This window comes from Epinephelus fuscoguttatus, linkage group LG4, assembly GCF_011397635.1.
Source record: "Epinephelus fuscoguttatus linkage group LG4, E.fuscoguttatus.final_Chr_v1".
Classification (NCBI taxonomy): Eukaryota; Metazoa; Chordata; class Actinopteri; order Perciformes; family Serranidae; genus Epinephelus; species Epinephelus fuscoguttatus.
Window position 1 is genome coordinate 28310133 of NC_064755.1, and position 27388 is coordinate 28337520.

Sequence of the window (27388 nt, forward strand, 5' to 3'; positions counted from 1 at the left end):
GCCAGGCTGCAGCGGCTTAGGCACGTGCCGAGGGAGGGCTCTACTCCCCCTCCATCCCCCGTTCCACCCGCCCCTCGGAGGACTCCCTATTCACACCACCAGATGGGGGCTGGATCTGAGTTTTAATGAATGCTATCCCTCACGACCACTCTGAGAGCCGCAGAACAACAGTCGCCCTCAGCACGTCTCACTGCAGCTTGTTACCCCACGCTGACACACAGCAATAATACACAGGATAGAATAAAAGAGAGCAGAGAATAATGTGCGTTTCATTTCTAATTTCACATCCATACTTGAATAAAGAGGTTTTATAAAAGAGAGTGATGCTTCATATTCCCACAAACACTAAACTCACTGTTGAAGAGATTAGCTGCTACTTCAGTGAGCAGATTTAAGCAAAGCTAACGCATTTAAATCAGGCTGGTGGTGAATATTATGGGGATGTGTCGACCTCCTGATGTCTATAGTGATACAATTAGACAACCTTGTAATTTTACCTCGCAGGTTAAGAGCGGGGGGCAATTTGTTCACACTTACAGGACAAAAACTAAATAGCTGCTTTATATCAGAAGGGTGGTCTTAAGATGTAGCAAATGACACCCTCTATTATAGTCAAGTAACAGCTCTGTGTCAAAGAAAACTAAACATTTGTTGGCATAAAAGATTGACAGCAATTACCTCGTTTTTTTTATTAGTTCTCAGACATGTGGGTATTTATCCTACATAAATAATGGGTAAAACATGTTTTCATTTAGTGTAGATAGACACAGCCAGAGGACTAAATTGTAGGCTTCTCATTCGGAGTCAGACTAACACATCTGAATCATCACCATGGCTGCTAACTCACTCTGCCACTTATGTGTAAGGCTGTGAAGAAGAGTGAGAAACACAAAATCTAAAAAAAAAAAAAAAAAAATCTGTCAGTGTTCAATCCCAGAGGCTGAATGCTAACATGCTGCTTGGTAACATGTAGAGGAGGAAGATTCTCATCCATTTGCTGAATTAACTCCAGAAATTTGTCCTTAAATCATTTCTAAATCCAACCTACAATCTGATCTGACATGATGAAAATGTAAATGAAATGAATGTGCATATATTTGTAACCTTGGAGCAGGTGAGATCCCTTCAATCATTGTTGGTTTCCCTCCAGTCAGATGCATATGTTCTTCATTGGATGGAAATAAATTGGTTGTGTACATGCAGCCCCTTACTCAGTGACCCTTGTCTGTCTCAACGTGAATTGCTTTCACGGCGTGTTAAACGAGCCGTGGTCGTGTTGGTGTTTCCCTCTGCACGGCAGCCGGCTCTCTAATCCGCTGTCTGCCAGAGTTATGTCACACACCAGCTATTGTGGAGCGTTTGATTGAAGACGCCTGATCTGACTAACTGATCCCTCGCCGCAGAGGTGCTCTGACACATGGGCGAGGTCTGAGATGTGTGAATTGGCAGTCAAGTCACATGACTGGCATTAAGCCAATCAGAATTTTTAGATTCAGACGAGCGCAGCTTTGTGGCGAAGAGGCGATATTGACAGATGGTGTGTGAGAAAATGATTTTTAGGTGTGTACAGTTAGAAAAGGGAAAATTGGATTGCAAATGATTTGCTTTCTTTGATGTCTGCAGTGTCTTTATGGCCCCTTGTCCTTTAAAACTAATTTGTCAGGACCTCATAAATCAGCAGCTACAGAATTATTTTTTAAAATGTAATTTGGGAGTAAGGTGGGATTTATGATGCTTAATGAAGCCTTGAATCTCCGGAGACCAATTTATAAAGTGTAAACTATTCACTGCCTGACAATTACTGTCAATTTAATTCAGTCAAATCACGTGCTGCTGCTACTTATTACAAGGCAGCATGTGAGGGTACCATCTGTCCAAACCTTGTAAGCTGGGTATTTTTAACATCCGGTTGCACTGAGATGAAAAAAATAAATTAATTCATTAATTCCATTATTACAAGCTGCATGGATAAGCTTCAACAAAAATGTTTATGCTGTGAAAGAAAAGGGCTACTGCAACAAATTTTCAGGCTCCCAAATCCACTAAAATGAGCAGTTCTAAAATGTTGTCATCAATTGTGTTTTAATTGTTTGTTTTTTATCCTATTCATTTATCCAGTTGTGTTTCTGATTCTGTGACAGAAATGGAAAAGAAACCTCTGTAAACGACTGGTCAACATTCATTATGTGTATTTTTTTTAACTAGAAGACTGTGTTTTGATATCTGAGATTGATACAGACACCAATATGGTACTTTTTGACATCTTCCCCAGTTATGGACATATTTATCTACAAAATCAGATTTTTCATTTAAGAGGAAACCAAAGTTTTTGAATGTTGTCATAACCCAAGCAGCCATATAAGAACTCTTAAAATATGAACAAAATCAACAAAGTTATGATTAAAACAGTCTGATCAGAACTAAGGGGGAATATGAATCTGAGCGAGAATTTGATACCAGCTTTTAGTTATTGGCAACTTCCAAAAATCTGTGTTATGAACACATTATGTGCGGTACTGAGGTTTAATACCCAGCCACAGTCAAACATTGCATAAAGACAAAGACAGAAATATACATTTGACATTTCTTCCAGCTCTTAAGAATCCGCAAGGCTTGCAGTCACTTGTTAAATGCTGACAGGAGGTCTCCCCACACACTCAGACCTCTGACATCAAAGTCCCCATCAGAAATTTTCAAAGCATTTAGCTCTTTCTCTACATCCTCCCTCAGAGAGGGACAGGCCTCAAACAAGGCCAGAAAGTGCTCCGTCAGTCTCTGGAAGGACACTGTTTGCTTTGTGCCACTTTGAACCCATTCACCCTCACTTATGCTGTACTCCATATCAGAGGCCAACTTTTTCAGCACATCACAATATGCATCTCTAAATTTCAGGTGCTGTGTGGCCAGGTCTATAATAAGTGTAGTAGGCAGTGCAGAGCACATGTGCTGCAGCACGCTGTGTTCTTTCTGCAGCCAGTCCAACAGAAAATCCTGTGAAGCAGTTTGTGCAGTGGAGTTTTTTCTTGTCAGCAGAGCTGCTGCGATGACCTGACAGAAATGTTGTGTCGCTCCTCCACATCCCTGGAGGACGGAGTCTAAAATATGCTCTGTCCAGCAGGCTTCACTGCCAGCACCCAGCCTCTCCATCAGCATCGCCCCCTGCACCTCAGCATCAGCACCAACAGCTGACAGGTCAGTGAGAGGACTCAGGACTTTACAGGCAGATTTACACTGAATGATGTGGCTGCAATGGCCAGTGACATCCTGATACTCACTCTGCTGGTTGTTTACAGGACTTGTCGTGTCAAAGAGTTGCTTCATGATGGAGATGGGCAGCTCAGGATTTTTTAGCAGCCCAACAAGCAACAGGTGCTGACACCGGGAGAGGTCCGAGAAGGAAACCTGTGTGTATCCAGGGAAGGCAGCTCGCAAACTTTCACTTGAGACCTGCAGCTGCTTCTCCATGATCCTCCTTATCGAGGGGTTATTGTGGAACCTGGTGAAGAGGTGTTCGCAGTACTGGGTCCAGTGAAAAGCTCTGGATAGAGTTTGTTTATCCCACTGCTCCACCACACTGCTGTGCGCCGCCACAGCCAGCAGCTCCACCGTGCTCGCCAAGTTTTTCAGCACCGCCTCCATGTGGCGCTCTCCGCGTTCAGACTTCAGACCCTGAGCGCTGGTGGTGGACGCTCACTGCGGAGGAAAGACATTCACTTAAACTGTCCTCTGCCGCCGACAAACTGCTGCTAACGTTATGGAGCTAACTAGCAGTTAGCAACAGGTTAGCTAACAACAGCACTTCCTGTGGCCCGTTTCAAAACAAAATCATTTTTAACGAATCATGTTTAAGGTAATATCCAGAGTTATGCATAAAACACAGTATAACCCACTAGTTAAGGGATATTTAGGAGAAATAAACATAGTTTTACCCACTTGTTTTTTCATTTTCTCTCGTTCGACTGCCTGTTTGTGCCGCTTTTACTCCTGCGCATGCGTGCCGGAGTGCACCCAACTTTTTTTCCTTCAAAATAAAAGCCGAGTAACTTATTGCCAATAATAATAATAATAATAATAATAATAATAATAATAAAACATTTGCATTTTCTTATTTTATTTATAATTTTTATTTTCTGACTATTTATACAAATGTATGTGATGCATTCTTTATATTATATAGTTAAAAATATTCTTAAAATAAAGTCTATTTAACTAGGACTAGAGAAAAAAACATGCATGTATTTTGACAAGAGAGCAATTCGCAATGTATGTATTTGTGATTATGTCTGCTTCAAGATATTTGTTTACAACCACCAAACTGTTATTTAAAATTAGTACTCACTACAAACGTAACTGTAGATGTGACATTGCCAGGGTTTACCAGTTGGATCAGACTACATTACATGCGGGCACACAGTAAAAAAAAATCCATTAAATCAAATGTATCGGCGTGTTGAATTTCTCGGGTTGACCTGCTGAATTCAGTCCAGAAATGTCACATTGAGGCAACACAAAGCGGAGAGAGGTGGGAGGCACTGCCAGTAGGACCAAACTTCCCTCCCATCAGCAGCAACAGCAGCGTGTTGTGAGTGTAGCCTCCGTGTGTGTGCATGTGTGCGTGTGTGCAGTCAGATCCTTGTGCAAATGCGCAGTGAGAAAGACCTCCCCGGTCCACATTGGTTCAGTGTTTTGGAGCCTAACCTGTGGGTCGGTGCACCGCGGTGAAAAAGCATGAACGCTGGGATCCAGCAGCTCTCAGAACGAGTGAGAGGAAGGTGCGCACCAACGAGCTGAACCCTGAGGGTGAGCACAGATAAGAAGCTTTTTTGGGGACTCATGCAAGAAATGTTTGCTGCTTTACTGCTGCCAAATAAATGTCTGACTTTTGAATGTCTTTATGCATATTCAGTTTTAAGCTGGGGGGTGTAACTTGTACTTTATAGTCTCTTTCTCTTCTCATTGCAGAGTAATGCCATGCTCTATATTTAAAAGTTGGGGCTCAGTTACTTCTTGATAGTTTAAAAAAAACCTGGTAATTATTTTTTATATTCCTCACAAATGTAATGCCAGGCATATTTAATTACACAGAATCTAACTTATTTTCTTCAGTTGCAGCTCTCAGTTTTTCATTGGTTTTAATTAGTGGCTGCTCTGCTGGATTTCAGTCATAACTCATCAGGCGTTCTCCCTTGATCCTATTTCCAGAGTGGTTGTATGTCTGTTGTGGTTGTTTTTATTTGTGACAGTTGTAAAGGAGGAGACAGCTTTAAAATATTAGAGCGGCTGTAAATGAAATGTGCTGCCGAGTGTTTTACCAGTCAAAAAAACCAAACCAACTTATTGGACTAAATTTAGACATAGTAACAAAAGATCTGTATGCTGCAGGGATAAGTATGTTGATGTGATGTCTGTCTGGAATGCAGTTTGTTGATGGTGAAAATGTTTACAACAAAGAAATGCAGGCCTCAGGGTGCCTGTTAAGTTTGAAAAATTATGTAGTCTAGAATAAATCAGTGCAGGATTTATGACACCATGTGGTGTACTAATAAACACAAGAGCAGTATTGCTGGAATATGATATTGTGGATATGTAAACAAGCATTGTGCTGTTTGCTTGTTGTTTGATGTTTGATCTTACAGGGGAATATTCTGCTTTTGTTGACATTTGCAACCAGACTTTGTACTTAAGCGACCGCAGCTGATGACACTATCTGATACCTGAATATGACACTGACTCACAACACTCACAGTACTAATCTGCAGTGGAAACATGCTGAGTTCCCTCGTTTAAGTGGACAAATCAGCCTCCAGATCAGTTTACTGTTGTGGAGGAGAAAGGCACGAAGGGTGGCGAGGGTGAGGAGGACAGAGCCACTCTTGTTTTTTTTCTAATTGATGTGTCCAAGTTCCCATCCATATGCCTTTCCTGGAGCAATCTGCAGCCAACTGTGGCAGGTTATGACTTTTTTCACTGAAGTCATGAGACTTTTCGTACAAGGAAATGTGTATGTTCATCTCTGTGTATTGTAATACCTTTGAGCTATAAATTAATGTTTTCCTGATCTCAGTCTTGAGTCTGTATGGTGTCAGATTGTGAATCTTATTCTGAAAAATTACATGACATAGATGGAGCACCAAGTTCAGCAGATGGTGCAAGCTACATAAAGCCAGGCAGGGTGGTGGTGGCGTGGGCTGTGTTTTTGGCCTGCAGTGGAAGAGGTCAGGCTGCAGTGTGGTGAGAGGAGCCAGGTATGTTTAACAACAGCTGGTTGTTTCTTTAGGACTCTTTCCTGGGAAAAACAGGGGAACCCATGTGTTTATTAATGATCCTGTTGGGAACAATACAGGTTTTTTTTTCAGATAAGGTGAAGTATTTTGCTTTGTTGCTTATTGGCAGATGTTTACCCATAAATCCAATGCATCTTTCAGCTAATCTGAATAATTTAAAATGATTTATTTAGCTTGAGGAGTAGGAGAAAGTTGGAGTTATATGGCTTTCATTGGGCAGCGATAATATCTAAATACAGCATATCAAAAACAATGTCCATGACAGATATGTCAAATACAAATGTTTTTATTGACAGCAGTGAATGAGCTTTCTACTGAGACATGAGAAGTTGTCCCAGTGCCCTTGTTCTGTCTGTCAGCCTGCCCCACAGTGGACGTGGGAATGTAGCACCTGTGTGTGAGTGCTGAGCTCCAAAGTTTACTGTGTACGCAGCAAGGAGCTCTTGTCTTCAGGAAGATAACACGACCTTGGTCGGACATCAAGGTCCCGATGTCCGGCGTGACACCACAGTGTGATCTGGTTGAGGCCACCTCCAGAGGGACCTTGAAATGTTACACAGCTTTAAAGGTCAGATTCCTCAGATTGTGTTACACTCCCTCGGCATTCAGAGGAAATTTTCAGCCATCACAGACTGTGAACTAATTGTTCATGGCAGCTTCGCTTCCTTGTTTGAATAAGCTCTTCTTGTGATTTGCATCGTATGTCCTGGTGCTATTTGCCTACCGTGTACCGTGGAAGATGTTCCTGCTCGTGTCCAAGCTGGAGGCAAAACTTTTTTAGGTGCAGCAACTTGATGTCATTGTCAGAGTTGGTATTGGACTCGACCCACGTTCTGTTTCTGTAATGAAGCCTGAACAAAGAGCATGCTGTGGAACAGAAATCAGTCATCTATGTTATTAAGTTATCTATAACAATAGAAAAGTTCTGCTGTCTCTTCAAACTTATTACATTAAAAACCTCTCTATTGTAAGAACCCCCTTTTTTAAACAATCAAGCAATCAAGCCCGTTTTATTTCTATTTCTTTCTTCTCAATTCGTGAAATGATGTCCGCACATATGCTCTTTCCATGTCAGGGCTTACATCTGGTGCCCAGTTGTTTTGTCAGTTACTCACTTGTCCCAGCACTAATGGAGTGACACTGGACTGAGACGTGAAAGATTTTCACATTATAGCTCAGACAGCGAGCGCTTGGCACACTGCAGCACCATATTGGAAAAGACTGTGAGAAATGTCTTATTTACTCATTGACTTCAGTTTGCAGGCCGTGAGTAGCTGTTAAATATCACTCTGAATATTGATTTCAAACGCAGCCTCTCCATCAGGCTGTAATGTAAGGCCGGCTGCAGTGTCTGCTGGATCGCACTGATGTACTGTAGACTATGATAGACTGAATCTGTAATCTGAAGGAGCTCTTTGTTTGTGTCCGCTGTTTGTTGAATAGAAGTCCCACTGTATGATTCTGGCTGGTATAAAAGTGTCTCTTGTCCAATGAAGAGGCCGTCGCATGTCATCAGGTGGACTGTAAACCAAACCAGGATTTGGCTAAGAGGACAAAAGCTCTCTTCTCTTGTGTTCATCTGATCCGCCTCTGCTCCTTTTGAAGAATACTGTCATGAAATTTTAGATTATAAGTGTAAAACCAAAATTTTCATATGGTCTTTATTTTACGAGTGTTTCCTTCTGTTATAATATATCATCTTTATAATGACTGATTGTTTTCTTAAGAGCCACAGCTCAGTGATAGTAGTATGTAGAATTTTCTGTATTTATATATGCTTATAGTATTCAGGTATAGTGTATACATCATACATCTATGTACATAACCCAATATAAGCATACAAGGGTTGGACACCAGGATTTTTAACATCTGTAACACCTTTAAAGTAAATTTAACTGACACAAGCATGGCCTTAAAAATGTCCATGGAGTTGAAACAACTCATTGAACATAAGATCCACATAAGTATTTATTTGAGATCTGCTGATTCTATTACGCAGATGTTACTTTCATTGTGTTCCATATTGATTTCCTATATACAACAAAAATGGTGTTAACAGCAACCCAAAAGTGGCTCTCTGACTTGTTATAATAGAGGAACCTACTTTTATTTTTGTACTTGGGTACCCTTAAATGAGGACAGATAAAACCATGCATGAGTTAACATGCCTCTAAATGACACTTTTACTTAAAATATGAATGTTTGTTGATCATTTCAAATGAAATAATGGCTTAAAGGATTCTGAACTCAATACAGTATGTTACCTTTTCAAACCTCAAATATTTATGTGCACCAGGGGGGCAAAAAGGTTGAAAACCATTGCTTTATTCTCATAAATGGTAAATAGACCTGCATGTGTATAGTGCCTTTCTAGTCCTCCTGTCCTTTTACATTATGAGTCACTTTCACCCTTTCATGCACACATTCATACACTGATGGCCGAGGATACATGGTGCCACCTGCTACTCAGTTTTTTTAACACGCTCATGCACCAATGGAACAGCCATCGGGAGAAATTTGGGTTCAGTATCTTGCTCAAGGATACTTCAACATGCGGGCTGGAGGAGCCAGGGATCGAACCACTGATCTTGACAACCTGCTCTATCTTCTGAGCCACAGCCGCCCAAATATTACTTTTGTTGGCAACTTTAATATAGTGTTTCTAATCTTTCCCTAGTAAACTAAACTAATGCCAGGCACACTGCACAAGAATATGGCCAATTAAGGGCTGAATTCCCCCCTTTTGACAACCAAAGCCTCAGTTTTTTTGTGTGGTTCTAAAAACCATCTTCCTAGGTTTTTATGTGGTGTTAGGTATGTAAAAAGTGTTTTTTTACATCCTCCGATCTCCTCGGAAGTCCATCCTGCCTGCACTGATTTAAAATGATTTCAAACATGTTCAATATTTTCGATATCCTGTTGTGTGTGGGGAACCCCCAAGGCTCTCCAGTGATCCTTGAGGTCTCAGAGGGTTTTAATACAATTTAATGGGATTCAACTCAGAACTTACTCACCTCCAGCTCACGCTGTAACATGTACAGTCCATGTTCATGCTGTCTCTTTGACTTCATCCACATTTGACCTTTAGCTTTGTTCATATCCTGTACAAAGTAGTGCAAAAACTAACGTCTGGTACTTCCTGTTTGTCGTTTGCCATGGTTTTTACTCTAAAGTCACAGTTTATGGCGCAGGATTTCTGGTTTTGAGAGTCAGGACTCTGATTGTTCATGAATGGGATCTGTTAGTTTGTGGTGTGCTCTTTTGAGCAAAGCATTGCTCTCGCCACACTTTAAAAACAGAATTGTTAAATATATCATTACATGTCATTATGTGTGGAGTCTCTCACATCTTTAACATCAGGAAGGATTTGAAAAGTCTTTCAGTGTGGGCCATGCTCAAGATGAAAAACCAGGGAACCTCTAGAGAACCATACAGGGGCTTTAAAAAATTATCTGGTTCTACAGCTTAGACTAGTTTAGTTTACTGAAGAAAGAACAAGTGTGAAGCTGTCAGGTCAGCACCTCCAAATCTGAGGCCATGGTCCTCTGCTGGAAAATGATGGATTGCCCCATCCAGGTTTGGAGTGAGTTACTGCCCTAAGCGAGGGAGGTCAAGTATCTCAGGGTCTCGTTCATGAGTGAGGGTAGAATGTAGCGTGAGATGGATAGGCAGTTTGGTGTGGCATCTGCAGTGATGTCGGCGCTGTGCTGGACTGTCGTGGTGAAGAGAGAGCTGAGCCAGAAGGAGAAGCTTTTGATTTACTGGTTTATCTATGTCCCATCTCTCACCTATGGTCATGGCCTCTGGGTAGTGATCGAAAGAATAAGATCACGGATACAAGCGGCAGAAATAAGCTTCTTCTGAAGGGTGGCTGGGCTCAGCCTTAGAGATAGTGTGAGGACCTCGGACATCTGGAAGGAGATCAGAGTAGAGCCGCTGCTCCTTCTCATCGAAAGGGCTCAGTTGAGGTAGCTTGGGGGTTTGATCAGGATGCCTCCTAAGCACCCCCCGTTAGAGATGTTCTGGACACGTCCCACTGGTAGGAGGCCCCGGGGCAGACCCAGAACACACTGGAGGGATTATATATCCTGTCTAGCCTGGGAACACATCTGGAGGGGCATCTAGAATACTTTCCTCAGCCTGCTGCCCCCACAACCCGTCTTCAAATAAGAGATTCAAAATGGATGGATGGGAAGGAACTAGTAGAGAACCTCTAAAGAAACATACAGGAGCTCAAAAAGTTCTTTGTGTGGCAGCAGTGCTATAGCACCTCGATCCACGCCAAAGAACTGCTGAGGAACATTTTAGACATGTCTGAAGTTCCCTTTGCAAACTCCGATTCAAGGTTCTCACTCTGTCACTGTCTGTGTCATCTTTGTGTGTCTCATGCTCCTCTTCTCCTTCCTCAGGCCGTCAGTAGGGAACAATGTGCAGCTCCCTGAGCCCCAAACAGCCCAGTGGCCCCGGCCTCACAGATATGCAGCAGTATCACCAGTGGCTGGCCAGTCGACATGAAGCCAGCCTGCTGCCCATGAAGGAAGACCTGGCTCTGTGGCTCACTAATATTCTTGGTAGGAAACACACATAATCAATGCAAAAATGCATGATGCTTAACAATCCTGCCATTCTACATACGTTTATAAATCTCTATCACTGTAAAATTAAATGAAAGGAACTAAGCTCAGCCCAGTTAGCAATAGATCATTGAGTTACACCAACAAAGTGGGCCTATGTCCTGTTGAAATGTTGATTTTAATATGTTGGTATTTTATTAGAAGAATATCTTGCAATGCATAGGATTTTAAATAGGTCTACTTTATATCATTGCGCTAGCGCTTAAATCATTCATTTCCCCATAAACCTTGCTAACTTTGCTAACAAATACAAGGTGCTGTCGCTGATTCATTCAAAACACTGTTCGAGAAAATGGCTTGGCTCTGAAAAATCCTGCAGTTTCCCTCATCTTCAACATTAACTGAACTGGCTATGCTGATGTAAACACCTCTGCAGGGGACTGGAATCAATCTGAACCTCATTACCAACAATTTTAAAGTCATGAGAATGTGTGAACCAGTTTCCCCGTTCACACACTTTCCCATAGATTTTCCTTAATTGAATAATGGCCGTCATTAAGAGTTCTGAAGAAATGCGCAGCCAGTGGTGGAGAATGAGCAGCAGAGGGAACAACAGCAAAAGTTTTGTGCAAGGTTGCTGTTGCATAATGAATCCCCCTGTGTGGTGGACTTCTTAACAGTGCAGTCACAAATCCAGTGCATGAAGCACTGTGAGGATCTGATTTGAATTCAGTGACTCAAATTAAATTGGGCATGTATGCAGTTAGTTAAAGGGATACAATGAGGGTAGTTTGTGTAAATGAACTGTGGTACATTTCCCTCCATCTTACCAGCATCCAGATCTCCCTGCTCATCTCTCAGCTCTAATCCAATGAATGATGTGATTTCACTGGCTCTAGGGCTGTTGCTCAAATTACAGATTGTACTTCAGTTTTGAATGCCCACCGTAGACACAAAGAGTATAAAGTGGATTGAGAGAGAGAGAACCGCCCCTCTATTGCTCAAACTCAGGTCAAACTCCGATCAAACAGTAAACTAGGCAGTGCTGCTCAAATATAAACCAAGATTCTGTTTCTGTGTTGGTTAGTTCTCGCCGAAAATGTCCTCAAAAACATATTGCAGTGCACTGTTTGGTTGTAATACGAGAGTTTGCGAACAGGAAGTGGGTGCCATACTGTTTCCTGTATAAAAACAGAGGCTGAAAAAACTGGTCAAAAGGTGAAACCAAGGAGTCCCGATCAAATATGAACTAAAATTCTGTTACTGTGTTGCCTATTACAGTTTTCAGAAACATATTTTAGATTATGGTTTAACTGTAATTTGGCCAGTTGGACGCTATATTATCTCCTGTGGAAAAACTGGCAAGCTAGCATTATGTCACCCACCAGTGAGAGTGTTTATTGGTGGGGTGACTCACAGTGTATTCCAGCAGTTCTAGGTTTTCTTGAGTAAACACGAATTCCAAATCCCTTTTCCCCCGTTTTCTCTGATTATATAGCACCAGAGTCCAAAGAATTTAATATCTCTCGGCTGCATAGCCTAGTTTGATGAAAAGACTATCTTTCCAGCAGTGAAATACATCTTTAAGTTTCAGGTTAACACATAATAGACTCAGTTTTAAATTTGCAGGTTTAACTGCTGCACCAGTGACCAACCAGTGTCTGCACAAAAATGCATTTGTTAGCGAAACACAAATTCTTACAATTCCTCCACCAGAGTAGGTCACAATTCAGCAATTGTTTGCTGAATTTTCACAAGGCTAACAGTCTGTTATATTGTGTTTTGTGTATGAGAATTTTAAGATTTGTTTAAGAACATGTAGTGTTTAAGACGTAAAGCAGTCTGCTAATGAACCTCGTTATCTGAAGACTTGCTTTTGTAGTCTGTGTAGCTGCACTGAATGTGGTTAAAATTGCCCGCCTAATGACTGGAAGTTACTCCGTGGGACATCTTGCACACTGCGCACAGTCCAGCAATCATTTCACAAATCAGCTGGAAGCCAGTTAAGTTCCTGAAACTGACTCCTGCCTGTGTGTGAACAACTTGAAACAACTTCAGTATCACCCCTGTTATCTCTGGCGGTCTGTGTGTTTGCTCTGGAACCAGCTGGTCTGCTGCAGTGAGGGATCAAGGATGAAAAAGACGAGCATCCGTGTGTGTCCAGTAAATACCAAGTGTCGAACCAGTTTGTTGGTTTTTTTGCCATGTCCTGTTGTCTTGTGTGCTCAGCACCTTACAAATCTAGGCAAGACACTGCTGATATACTTACTAGGGTTTACAGTTTCAGGTGGGAGGAGCATTCCGGCATAACGAGTCCACTGATTGAGTAGGAGGCGGACGCTTGGTTACTCTGATGAGTCATATTGTTGTTGTGATGGGAGGTTGGAGGAGCTGAGCAATTTATAGGAGTGAGTATTTGAGTTGAAATGCTCTGAGAGCCCTCTGGAATATATTTTTCCTCACACAGCGAGGGAGAGTTTGAGCATATAAGACGGGCGCTCACTGAGTATTTCTCAAGATTTCAATCTCTCTTTTCTGGGCTCAATTACAACATTTGGAACTCATTAAACGCCGAACCCCCCAGACCCCTCCTCCTATAAGAAACAGAAAGGGATTAAAAAAAAAAAAAACTCTCCGGTTTCTTTCCACAGACACCCCCCTGCCACCACCTCCTATTTCACAATGATCTAACTATGAAGGAATGGTCCTCTGGAAGTCAGTCAACTGGACACCACATGTTGATCACCAATCTATCTCTGCAATCGTGCAGGATAATGAGGCATAATGTGCACAATCAGATGCCCCCTTTTTATGTGATCTAGTCTTTGCCACCCCATGGTGTACTACCAGAAAAATCCCCCCCAGATTCCCCCAAGTCATGTTGTAATATGTGAACATTTGGCTTCTGCAGAGCTGCCGAAACCCAGCAGCACAAGCCAAGCTCAATGAGCCAAGCTCAATCAGCCAAGCGGTTTCTGAGAGTCAATAACATTGCATCAGGTTCAGCTTCAACTGGGAATGGACTGGAGAATACATTGTATTTCCTCATACTGTACACATTCTTTAAAATGAGCATTTTTTTTACTTGAATTTATTGCTGGGTTCTCTGCTTTCTTTATGTGTCCCCTGGTCAGGTCTGGAAATCACCGCCGAGAGCTTCATGGATCGCTTAGACAATGGCTTCCTGTTGTGCCAGCTGGCTGAGACACTACAGGAGAAGTTCAGGCAAAGTAACGGAGACCTGCCTGTCTCTGGCAACAGCAAGGTACAGAGGAACCTGAGGATTACAGTAGTCTGGCGCGATAACGGTTACAATGAAAACACTAATTTGGGAGCCAGGTCTTGGCAGAAAGTGTTCTTGGACTGACTTTGAGGTTGAGCGATTCGACAGATGATTGATTCTGAGAGGGGAGAGAAACTTATTAGATTCTTCTGACTGACAATCGCAATGGTCTCAACTATTTGAACAATCCTCCTGCTTGATTAGAAGAGAAATTCAGACATACCAAGTAACCTGTTTTGGCAAAAAGAGACGACTGGTTGCTCTGAATAATCAAATATATCAAAATAGTTTGTTGGGTGCTCCTGGAAAACAGGATCAAGACAGAATAAAAATCCAGGCACTGCAAAATATCTCGAGTAGGGCTGGGCGGTATGACCTAAAATTCATATCACGGTATAAATCGAATCCCTTCACGGTAACAGTATATATCGCAGTATAAATTTAAGTGTAAAAGTTATAATAGAAGTGTTTCTGAATGGGTTTTGTAGTCCCTTAGCAAAGCTAAATTGATAAAAAAAACAACAACAACAACAACAACAAAAGCAAAGATATAATGCATTTCTTAGAACATTTATTGTGCAGAATGCAGATCTCAAAACTCAAAATTAAAACCCAGCACTCTATGGTGCAAATTGTCCCCTGGGATCTATATCAAAAGGTAATTTCCTCCTTTTAGCAAAATCCTAAATGACTGAGTTGTGTTTTTTCCACCTGGACCTTTATGCTCTGCCATTTCTCCTCTAATCATCACGCTGTAACCTGTGACAGGCTGTTATGATACCACAACTATCACACATTCACATATGGAGTTTTTTTGTGGAGCCCCTAGCGTCACATAGGTTTACATTACCAAAGGTTTATGACAAACTTTCTTGCCGAAAACCAACTCCCGTGTGCGCACGGTGAGAGACGAGAGGGAGAGACGCTGTGCTGCTGCCAGAGGAGACGCTGAATGAGTTCACGCTGAGCGGTAAGTCGCTAAAAGAGTCTGAGAAGTCCAGGGCTGTTCATAAAACATCAACTCACTCACTCACAAGTTCTCCAGCAACACATGTTGCACATGCTACGCTAAATCACGGACGTGAACCAGCTCCTCTTGCTCCGCTGTCTCTGTGCTCGCAGCCATTTTCACACTGAGGCAGGTGCGATGACGTCATCGACGATAGGACGGTAGAGCGTAAATCTCTACCGTGGGCCAAATTTATATAATTTCTACCATCTACCGCATATACCGTACAGCCCTAATCTTGAGTCATATGACTTGGACTTGAGTCAGACTCGATTCACACATTTGGCGACTTTAGACTAAACAGAGTCAGAAAAGACTTACAGCTTGACTTGGACTTTAAGACCAGTGACTCGTAATTTCTCTTGGACTTGAGCCTTTAGACTTGAAAATACTTGATACCTTACCCAAGGTCAATTTGGGAAGAGGAAAGTTATAGACATTTTTTCCAGTTCGAGATGATAAAAATACAACAGGACAGGACCAAAACCAACACATTTTCACTCCGACCTCATCACATACCAATGTTTGGTCATGGACCTTCCATGTCCAGATAGGATGTGAAAGGTACCATGGGTGCATTGGTTGTTGACATTCCAGGATAACGTGTCAAGTTCTGCCTGTTATATGCATTGTCTACACCTCCATTTTCACAGGAAATTTAACATTTACACACAGTAACATTCAAAATAAACGCGCTACGTCAGTACAACAACGCAAATTAATGTTTTTCCTCCAACAACAAACACATGGTTGGGTTTAGGAAAAAAGAACAGGGTTTGGCTTTATAAGTTCACAGGACAAAAACACTGCTGTTGTGGGTGAAGGTTGGTGTCTGTTGGACGGAACCACCACCTCTCCTGCCCACCCTACTTTCGCTGCCTTAAAGGGAAATTTCGGTTTATTTCAACCTGTCTCCTATCGTCCTAAATTTGTTTCAAGTGACTAGTGACATAAAAATAATAGTTAGCATGTTAGCCGTTAGCCTACCGGGGCGCATAGTAGCGTCAGACCTGTTAAAACGTAAGTGAACGGGCATCTCTTCAAGTGCAAAGTTAGTCCACTAAACAAGCTTTTTTTCCACAAAGACTGCCTCATATCGTTAGGATAAATGTCAGAGAACATATAGAAAACGACATGTAAACGTGTTGTCTTACCTTACCAGTGTGGTGCCATGTTTGTTTACCATGTAGCTCTGTTTTCCAAAGCGCGGCCGAAATATCGCGAGAACAAGCAGCAATCTCATACCGTGCCTGAAATATTGCAAGAACAAGCAGCGATCTCGTACTGTGCCTGAAATCTCACGAGAACAAGCAGCAACAGCTGGAAGGCAGAACCAGACAGTAGCCTGAAAAGTTCATTCATTTATTTTATGAAAGATTTATAGAATAATGGCTGACTTTTTGCCAGACTTCGACTTTGTGGAGGAGGAATTTGATTTTGCAGAGTGTGATGGCCGCCCTTATTTATTTGAGCCAGAATACACTGACGAAGAGCTTCGTGAAATTGAAGAACAGAGGAGGAGAGAGAGAGAGGCACAACAGGTAGAGGACGAGAGAGGAGGAATGGCTGCTGCAAGGCTGCGTAGCTCTGGAGATTGGTGGTGTACCTGCGAATGCTGTGCCCCAGTGCCCACAGAAGAGGAATACCTCTGTTGCAAGGAATGGGACCGGTTGCAGCCTTATTTTCAAGGTCTGGATGTGACCGAGGACGAGACACCTCCACCTGGAGTAGTATCCAGCTGGGCTTTATCTAGAGCTCGCAAGATATATTTCGGCTGCGCTTTGGAAAGCAGAGCTAGATGATAAACAAACATGGCAGCACACCGGTAAGGTAAGACAACACGTTTACATGTCATTTTCTATATGTTCTCTGACATTTATCCTAACGATATGAGGCAGTCTTTGTGGAAAAAAAAGCTTGTTTAGTGGACTAATTTTGCACTTGAAGGGATGCCCGTTCACTTACGTTTTAACAGGTCTGATGCTACTATGCACCCCGGCTGTATCTAGGCTCATGGCTAACATGCTAACTATTATGTTTATGTCACTAGTCACTTGAAACAAATTTAGGACAATAGGAGACAGGTTGAAATAAACCGAAATTTCCCTTTAACTTTCGTTCTTGTCCCACTGCGTTTCCCCCTGACGCCGCCACGTGCCATTAAACTATAATGGCAACTGGCCGCATATCATGCATAAGTTAGAGGACTTTTATCGTCAATGTCTGATGGCGCAACTCACTGCCCAAGTGCCGGATTTCTGCAGAAACATACAAAATTCATTCTAGTTAATTGTGCTATATGAAAGTGCAGTGTTAGTACTACTTTTTTTCTGATTAAGTTGCACTTGTAACAAACTTGTTTTAACAAATAAATAATAATTTAAAAAAACAATCATTTTTTTGTTCACATAATATATAATTACTCTATTGTTCAAATGGTATTACATTTACTGAAGAGTGCATTATGACTTGTTTAGGATTCGAAACTCAAAGTTTAGGACTTGGGACTTGACTTGGCACTTGTTGGTCTGGACTTGGGATTTGCCTCAGGATCTGAGTGCAAAGACTTGAGACTTACTTGTGACTTGCAAAACAATGACTTGGTCCCACCTCCGCAAAGAAACACATCAACAAGGAGGAAAATATTAAAGGTTTAAAAAGCCTAACAAAGACCTACACTGGTCCAAAGATGTTGGCTCTTTTAATGATTAGCCACTACAATAAACACTTTTTACATTTCCTTCTTGGGTAATATATTTCTTCTTAGTGCCTGGATTGCTCCCCTGCTGAATACATGTTTTGTTTGAAACTCAAATACATGTTCAGTTTTCAGTATTGCCCCATAAATTATCCCTTGAAATCCTGTTTTTTACATAATTTATTGCAACCAGACAGCGTGAGGACATCAGCATTGAAGTTTTATTGACTCTCCCAGAGACAGGAAACCGCTATACCCCAATATTGTGTTTCCCTCAACATGATCAATAAAAGCTATACTTACAGAGTCCCTCCTATCTCAAAGAAATTTTTATCATAACCTTGGAGAGTAACAGAGAGAGAGAAAGACACTCAGATACACAGAAACAAAGTCCTTAGATCTTACTTGTTGATTAGTTTTGTCAGCTCAGCAGCAACCATGAATCCCAGCTTTGCAAGGAGCCTCATAATTTCAGAAAGCAGTGCACAAAGGGCAGGGTGGGGGATGGGGGCCTGCAGCCTTCAGCAGGGCAAAAAAAAAGAGAGAAAAAATAAGGCTGGCAAGGACACATTAACTGATGGGGCCCCACATCCCCTGTGAGAACTGGCAGAACTACGTTAAATGTTCATTTCTGGTGAGCCTTGTGCGAGGGTTTAATGAATTTTACAAGATTAAAGGGTAACCTTGTGAGTTGTAATTGTATATTTTACTGGGTCAATGCTTAAGAAAACAAAGGGACTGGGGTACAAAGCCTTAGATTGTATCAGCGTCAGAGCTGCTGCAGAAGGTTTGTCTTCCATTTATTACTTTCAAATCAAACGAAAAGAAACACTTTTAAACACGTTCTTAACGTCTTGAAACGGTTGCAGTTCCTCTCATACTTGGTTAGGTTTAGGCAAGAAAACTGTGTGGTAAGTTTTAGGAAAAATATCATGGTTTGGCATATAAAAAGTATTTTACACATATTATATATCTTACATGGCATACGTCACATATGACACATCGCATATGTCACAAGGGCAGCATGCTACACATACCAACATAGTAGGCAACGCTGTTATTATTCCAGGACGTGAACACTAGTCTCTTGGGTGAAAGTCCTGAGTTTGTTTGACCCATCAACAACCCCTCACGCCATCCTACAGGGGCTTCTTTGATATTTGTACAACCTTATACTGACTTTGTTGCTTTTAGTGCTAAGTCATACATGTTTGCCTCCTGTAATAATTACTACAGTCACTAGAGGGCATGACCTTACAATAAACGTGAGCATTAATCGTTAAAAGCTGCTGGCACAGTCGACTGTTGTGGTTGTTTTTTCGGTGAGAGCTAGCGGTGGCTAGTCTAATGTTGACTTTAAATGCAGATGTGTTTACTCTGTTCACAAGAACAGTTCATATGAACTTCCTCTGTTGTGGTATTTCTGACTTTGTAAGTGTAAATTTTCCGAGAGCTCCGAGTTCATGTACACGGCTTCCCATGTCATAAACACAAACGTACGAGTTTCATTTGAAGCAGCATATAGGCTGCAGCAGGGTCACCTTTTTTTTGTAGGCTGACGCAAAAGCGTCGCCCTGGCTGCCTCGTCAATAAGATTTTTCCATTGGATTTTGTATTATTGCAGAGCTCGGTGAAAAATGAAAGTTTATGATCCATGCATGTTTTGTTCAGCAAAATAATCTTCACAGATGACCACCACTTTTATGATTTTTGAGTGTAAATGCAATCGCTAGAAGTAAAAAGCTAATGTTAAACTGTAAATGAACTACATTGTGACCGCATGACTTAACGTCACGACCACAAAAAGGCCATAAAGCCGCATTTGGCGTAGTGACATTCCTTAGTCTCATTAAGCTATCTTTTTTTTTAAATGCCTAAAAGCCTCAAATGTAATGATTTAGGTATTTACTGCTGTATTTTATGTCGTAGAACAAAACATCTCTTAAGCTTTGTTAAGCGAAGACTTTATTTCAGGCATCTAATCAAAAACACATTCACATAACCCAGTGACTTTGAGACAAGGGAAACATGAGTGCTGAAATGCTAACTTATTTCTGAGACTCATACCTGCACCTCTATAAACGTCCATAGAAACATCCTACAAGAATGAGTGTTGACTTTGTAAAAGCCTTAAAACCGAAAACTTTGAAATAATGCTAAATATCTGACAAAATAATTATCTTGCAGACATAAATGCATATTTTTTTGATAGTGACTATGGGTGTCTGTACGTACACACTGAGCTGACGTCTGGTGCTCTAACAGTGGGAAACACTGATTATTAGGTCATGTTTCTGTTCAGAGGAAAAGAAGCAAAAGACTCTTTTGTTGGCTCTTGAGTGTGAGTTGTTGATGTTTGCACTGAGGCATTACTGTGCTGATGACGGTGAGTCTCCTGATCTCAGTGTGAGTGCAGCAGCACAGATGTGAGGAAATGCTTGAGGTCAGTGACCGTGGGACGGCAGAGGATCTACTGAAATAGAGGAGCCTATTGATTGTTGGACGCCAACAGACAGACAAAAGTCCTGAGGCAGATGGGAGCTCTAGTGAAAGAAAGAGAGAGTGCTCTATCTTGAACTGCAACTCGGGCTTTAAAATCAAACCAAGTTACATCAAGTTAATGGCTTCTTACAGCTCACATTAAGGGCCTAAGTTAATGAGCAATGAAAGATGAATCACGTTCTCTATGTCTGTACCTCATCTCATGTCAAGTTTATAATTCGTATCAAACAATTGTTGCTATATCAGCTCATCATGGCTCTTTATAAGCTGTAGTTGTTTACCGTTACATTCAACCACTTTAAAGAGAACTTCCATCTGCTTTAAAGCTGATCATAAGTTGCGTGTGTGGAGTGGGACTAAGTGATTCCAGCAGAGAAACAATAAATCCCTTTGTAGATGCTGTCTCTCGCACATCAATCAATATCAACTGCAGATGACTGAAGATGATATTTCAGTCTTGTCATATTACTTCCATGTGCCAAGATCAATACCACCGCCTCATTAAATGATAAAATTTATGACCATACTACTGAAAATTAAGCAGAAGTTCAGCATTTTAGGAAATACCCTTGTTTGCTTCCTTGCAGAGTTACGTGAGAAGATTGATACCATTCTCACATCTGTCTATTAAATGTGAGGCTACAGCAGCACTTCTTTAGCAAAGCACAGAAAACAGAAACAGGGAAGCAGCTATGTTTCTTGGCTTCATCCAAAGATAACAAATTCTACCTCCCAGCATGTGTTTACTAATAAATAGGGATGGGCGCTTCAAGTGACTTCCAATTTCAAGTACCAGCACTAAATTATTATAGAGTAATTGAGTACTTGCAATAAATAAATAAATAGATAAATAAATAATTCAACATAAGAGCAGGAATATAGATTTGCCAACAAGCGAAACAAAAGCAATTTGTAATTCCTTTATTGAACAACCAGGCTTCAATAACCCTATTATACCATAAATTCAAATTTAACATAAGAAAAAGTAGCAAACTTTCTGTTGCTGCCATTACATAGGTCAAACACAGACTGAATGATCGTCTCTGGAGTCCCAAACCCCTCTCCCAGTCAGTTAAATGTCTGCCATTTTGGATGGAAATGGTGACAGAGACATACCAACGGAGTCGTAAAGAAACATGCATCAATGTTTTCATTTTGCATCAGTGATATTGGATCGTTGATCACTGACTTGATTTATCAGTCCAAACTGATCTAATGTACACCCCTACAGTTAGCCCTGTTACTGTGTGTGCACAGGCAGACTCTAACCAACTGTCCCTCAGTGCTGAGCTTACACTCCTGCAGCAGGGTAGGGAGGCGCTGAGTGAAGCAGTACACAGTACACTCGAAGCAGCCCTACAATGACATAAGAGTTAAAATGAAAAGTAAAAAATAAAGTCACGTTCACATGTGGGAGGTTGGGCAGCAAGTACAGTGTGTCGAACAAATACTGATGTCCAAATCGAGTACTCGAGTACTCTTGGCCATCCCTACTAATTAACCTGTTATCTTTAATATGTACAAAAACCAGGGTTTAAAAATGACAATTTGGCATTTTAAAGTGGTTCTCTGCTGACTTGCTTATTTCTTGGCTGGAACAGGCAACCAGCTGAGACTCCAGGAAGTTACTGCAAGGCCCCTAGGAATGCTACACAGGGTTGCTTCCAATATTCTCAGTGTCCACTTGCAGTATTGCAGCGAAAAAGTCCTCTGCAGCCCACAAAGCATTTTCCTGATAGGCCATGATTATAAAAGAGACGTCTGTAAAACAGGACAGGACACTTCGAACTGCAAACAAGGTCAATTATGACTCTTTCAATCATGAATTTTTAATCCATGGAGGGTTTATATTTGTAAAACTTTCATTGAGTCAAGAAAAACAATTTAAAAAATCCATGACATTATCACCATATAAAGTCAAAGAACCAAGCGGGAGAAACACAAGTGCATATTTAATGGGCCACACACTGCTGAAGTAGGGTAAGCTTGAAACATACAGTATATGTCAGGTGAGCAATTTTGTTCGACTAAATAGATGCCATCTTGGCATCCAGTATTTGGTTGTTATTATACATCTATGGGACAGCGCTGGAAATAGTTTGCCACATAACCCTCTGAGCTTTAGAGGTGCTGGTGTGCAGATTTTGTATCTGGGGGGCGGGGGGCAGGCTTTCTATTTCATAGTGTTTCCATTCTTTCTGCTAAGCTAAGCTAAGCTAACTGGCTGCTGCTAATAGATGTGACAGTGGTGTAATCTTCTCATCTTACTCTTAGCACAAAAAGCAAATAAGCGCATCTCCTAAAATGTGGAACTATTCCTTTAAAGTGTGCACAAACAGCTGTGAATGTAGGGATGTTGAGAATCTACACAAATAATTTGTAATCTTCCTGAGAGAAAGAATATTATGTGATTTTTATGCAAAGTACTTCCTTTACCTCTCAATGTAATGTCTTCCAAAAGGACTGTGCCTCAGCTATTAGACATGTAAAGGTGCAGATAATTCAAATGCAAGCCACCACAGAAATAACAACCCGTCATTCTAATCATCAGATCAAACGACACTGGCAATGTGGTCGACATTATTTCTCCAGGAATGCAAAGTAACTCAACAACAGAAAGGATCCCAGAAAAAAAGTCCGAAGCAGAGCCTGGAAAAGAAAAGAAAAATACCCACAAAAGCCTGCATATTTCCAGCATGAGCTCATTGCACCTTTCTCATAGCACAGACGCACATATCCTGTATAAAACCACAGCGAGGCGCATAAATCTCCCCGAACAGACCGTGTGGGGGCTGAGACCCATAAGCATGTCATTTGATCCCGAATCATAGCAGGCCTGGTAAAGTAGGCCCGGTTTTCTTGCCCGCCATCTCCCATATTGATCTGTATGGAAAAGGACCTTGATCCTGAGCTGAAAGCAGCAGATGGGGAAGAAATCAGTGTAGATAAAGAGTGTGTGGCTCTGTGTTTTGATGGAAACTCTGGGGGTTGGGCTGGACAAGTCACCCTGATAGACGTTTGTTTTCTCTCTGTCAAACACTTCTGTGCCATTCATGAATGAGTTTCTTTATTTCAGGTTTATTTGTGTGTACATGAGGACATCTACTATCTCTCTGTGTCTCTAGCAGAGTATTCCCCATCGGAGGATACCATGTCGGCAGAGCGCTCCCTCCGGTTCTTTTTTTGCACGGGACAACACAGCTAACTTCCTGGCCTGGTGTCGCAAGGTTGGAGTTGGAGAAACATGCCTGTTTGAGTCAGAGGATTTAGGTGAGTTTACTCTTCTTGTGCCATAAACACCAGAACACCAGAAAACCTGAATGTTGGACAAACAGCGCAGTGTATAAACCTCAGATACAACACACTCGGCCTTTGGCTGTCACTGACACTGCCAGGGCACTGGACTCAGATTTCCATCTCCCATGAATGGCGTGATTATGCAGGTAGAGTATCACGCAGGTTGGACGGCTTCCCTCTCCTCCCCTCTGAGGCTCAGAGGACTCACATCTCCAGGCTGCGCTTCAACTCCTTTGACATTCACACAAAGCTGACAAGGACAGCAGTCTGCCGGGAGCAGCTCTACCTGACAATAAGGATGTGTGCATCTTGAATACTGCGCTCATGCACAAAATGTTTGGAGCAAAACAAAGGGAGCAAAGACAGAAGGGTGTGAGTTAGTGAAAGTAGGCCAACGCTATGCAAATGTTTTCCTGAGCACAGAGTAGGGACATTCTTCTCTCTTCTTCCTCATTCACACACTCACTATGTTATCTATGTCCCTCTAATCTATTGCAAAGATTTTTTTGTGTGTTATGTCTCTAAAATATGCAGTGAAGATATGCCTGGACTGAAATATTGTCCTTACAATCAGATGTACAGTATGTGACCCTGCCGGTAACTGACATACCGAGGATAGTCAGACATTCCAGTAATTTCTGACTAATGGCTGCTCGACCATCGCTAAGCAATTTCAGCTATGCAAATCATTTCTCAGGCCAAATCACACACACAGTAATTCATCAACACTGCACACTCACATGCAGTGGACGTGTCATTGTGATATGAAATGCTGTAAAAATACTTTAGGAAACAGTAACTTTTACTTCTTTCTCTCTTTTTCTCTCTCTTTCTTGTGTTATTTCTCTGGATGGATTTATCAGTTCAGCAGTAGATGTAACAACACCAGGTTTGCTATCATGCAGTGGATATTTTGTCTCTAATGCATGGTGTGCTGTGTCACATGTATCATACATCTCGTCTCACTCTGTGGTCATATATTTGGTTACATTAAAGGAATACTTCACCCTCCCAGATAATCATTTGTATATCAATTACTCACCCTGTGTTATGTTGAATCCTTGAATCTTTGTTTTTCTGGCATGCCTCCACAGTGAATAAAGAATCATCAAAACATTCTCGCTGAATTGGGATATAAGGGGTCCACTTTTAACAACTGCAAAACTAGATAAAAACATCAGTTTACAAACACTCATACAACTTGTGCAGTATAATCCAAGTTTCATTTATCGTACTCTCACTGCCTCCCAAACACATGTATTTTTGCTAAAACTGTGACACAGTGGAAACAGCTTATAGTGATCATGTCTAATTGATATTTGTATATTTATCACAAGAATATATTAAATATTGAGTATTGTTAAGTATTGCTGCTGCGTCTCGTCGGCTCATTTTTGGTAGTTTCTCATAAGCTTCAAGGAAACTGTGTTTTTCACTGAGAGAAAATTACATTATTTGTCCTGTCGTGATTTTAACATGCAGTACTAGCTTTAGGTAGCCAACAGGTTACTGTGAAGCAAGTTATCATGGGAGTATGTTGTCATGAATAGGATTAAATGATTCAAAATGAACACTGTAAGCGGACTACTTGATCAAGTGTTACAGTGTTATCCCCCTACCTCACTTTTGAAGTGCTGTAAATGCGTTGTGGATGGATTAAAGCAGACTTAAAACAATACAGTACAAATTTAATGTTCTTTATTTTGCCGCTCATTTTTATCTGCTGGCTTAATGTCTGATATCAACCCAGTGCAAGCTCATATCTAATAGGGCTCTTTTCCCCCTCAAAATCAGTTAAATAATTACAAAAATAATATTATTAAGCAAAGACTTTTAATTCATGGTTTCATGTCTAAGTCTGTTTTAATTTCTGTTTATATGGTTGGAAAGTGATGTCGGCAGTGCTGCAGTGAAACCAGACTGATGGTTCAGAGTCAAAGAGTGGAGATTCTGTGTTGTCAGATCTGGTGAGAGTAGATTGGTGAGACAGGGAAATGCCTTGAACACGTTGAAATTTCTCCTGATTTGTCTTTCTGAAAAATGTGATTTTAGTGTCAGAATGTTTGGAAGATATGCGGCTTGTGAAAACTGGGTCCAATATTTACTTTGATGACTATATCGTGAAACAATTGGTCATTATCTGTACTCACATTCACTTCCCATTGTAATGAATAAACTCAAGGCTGCAATTAGTCTTCTAAAAGGGAGGGGCAGAGGCAAAACCCATTTGATGCAGATACAGGAAGTGGGCTGTTTCGGTTTGTCAGTGGTCTCTGATTATACTGCATGCGGCCCCCATTGACTTCAATTCATCAAGAATGTTATATATACATACACACACACACACACACACACACACACACACACATATATATATATATATATATATATATTTTATTCTTTCTTTGTTGTGGAGGCATGGGAGATAAAGAAAGTTTTCTTCCCAAATTCAGCATAACATGGGGTGATCAACTGACATACAAATGATCATTTGAGAGGTGAATTATTCCTTTAAAATAAATGCCTCAAGCCTAATTATGCACCCCAGGTGTGAACAATATGCCTTTTCATTTGATTTGGGATAAACAGGATTGCAGAGGAGGGGAACATTTGAATGCATGAAGTTCATGAGCTCATTTTTGTGTGCATCTTACCATCACACAACCACTCATTTTCACTCATTACTTTTTTCCAGATACCATGTAGTGTCACTATACTGGAAACACCCAATGCTGAAACCATTTTTATTCCTATGGCTGAAATTTTATCTCTTCCTGTAGTTCTTCATAAGCAGCCACGAGAGGTGTGCCTCTGTCTTTTAGAGCTGGGACGGATAGCATCACGGTATGGTCTTTCTTTTTCATATTTTCTTTTTATTTAAGTCGTTCACTGATGACTATTTTCCTGTATGTTTTTTGGGATTACTGACTGATATTACTCTTCATTTCCTTGGCCTAGGTACAACGTGGAGCCTCCTGGCCTTATAAAACTGGAGAAAGAGATTGAACAAGAAGAAACAGCACCTCCACCATCTCCATCACCTGTGTCCCCAGCTCAGCCCCTCCCTCCATCTCCCTCTGTATCTCCCTCCCCGTCTCCTTCCCCATCTCCTTCCCCTTCTCCGACTCCTACCAAAGTCAGCTCCAGCAAGAAAAGTACAGGGAAGCTGTTGGATGATGCTGTAAGTTCACAGCAGTTAACCTCTGCCTCTGCTTTTAATATCAGGTGGGTAACCTGATTAATATTTTTATCTCCTTTGTGTGTGTTCCAGGTAAGACATATTGCTGATGATCCTCCCTGCAGATGTCTGAACAAATTCTGTGTAGAGAGACAGTCACAGGGTCGATACCGTGTTGGGGAGAAGATGCTTTTTATCCGGGTGAGTTAATTACAATAAGGTTTAGATGTATGCTGGAAAAAAATAACATATTTCTCTCCAAATGTAGTGAAATAAGAGTAAAAAGCTGGGAACGATCAAGCAAAGTGCCAGTGTCTATAAACTGAACTGGACTGGACATTTACTCTGCATCTCTGCTGTTAAACAAGTGACACCAGTGAGTGAAAACATATGAGTTAATGGTGGTTTATTACTCTACGTATTTTATTGGTTTGATTTATTTTACAACACAATATGAGGACAAAGAAAAACTTCACAAAAATGACACAATATGACATTTTTAGCAAATCGAATTTCATCTATTCTATTACTTTTCACATCAGTTTGGGGTTGATAACAATGAG

General features: G+C 41.2%; 2 protein-coding genes across 3 annotated transcripts in view; one reads left to right on the forward strand and one right to left on the reverse strand.

The window, feature by feature from the left end:
* Window positions 1-683: 683 nt before the first annotated feature.
* On the reverse strand, window positions 684-4007 carry fancf (FA complementation group F). Its single transcript, XM_049573229.1, has 2 exons — window positions 3934-4007; window positions 684-3693 (listed from the first exon to the last, which is right to left on the reverse strand). Exon 2 carries the CDS (start codon window positions 3637-3639, stop codon window positions 2620-2622), a length of 1020 nt encoding a protein of 339 aa, XP_049429186.1. The 5' UTR covers window positions 3640-3693; window positions 3934-4007; the 3' UTR covers window positions 684-2619.
* A 523-nt stretch (window positions 4008-4530) lies between these two features.
* Window positions 4531-27388, forward strand: part of LOC125886868 (growth arrest-specific protein 2) — a 29292-nt gene continuing 6434 nt past the window's right edge. The window contains exons 1-7 of one of the 2 annotated variants that reach the window (XM_049573227.1): window positions 4531-4800; window positions 10694-10855; window positions 13993-14123; window positions 23476-23620; window positions 26428-26491; window positions 26606-26828; window positions 26919-27026. In XM_049573227.1, the coding sequence (XP_049429184.1) occupies window positions 10711-10855; window positions 13993-14123; window positions 23476-23620; window positions 26428-26491; window positions 26606-26828; window positions 26919-27026 (816 nt within the window). In that variant the 5' untranslated portion in view covers window positions 4531-4800; window positions 10694-10710. The remainder of the gene's footprint in view (window positions 4801-10693; window positions 10856-13992; window positions 14124-23475; window positions 23621-26427; window positions 26492-26605; window positions 26829-26918; window positions 27027-27388) is intronic. The other variant, XM_049573228.1, reaches the window with a different exon arrangement.

Bases quoted from the DNA above. Each gene is read 5' to 3' on its own strand.
- fancf (XM_049573229.1), bottom strand. From the start codon at position 3,639: ATGGAGGCGGTGCTGAAAAACTTGGCGAGCACGGTGGAGCTGCTGGCT.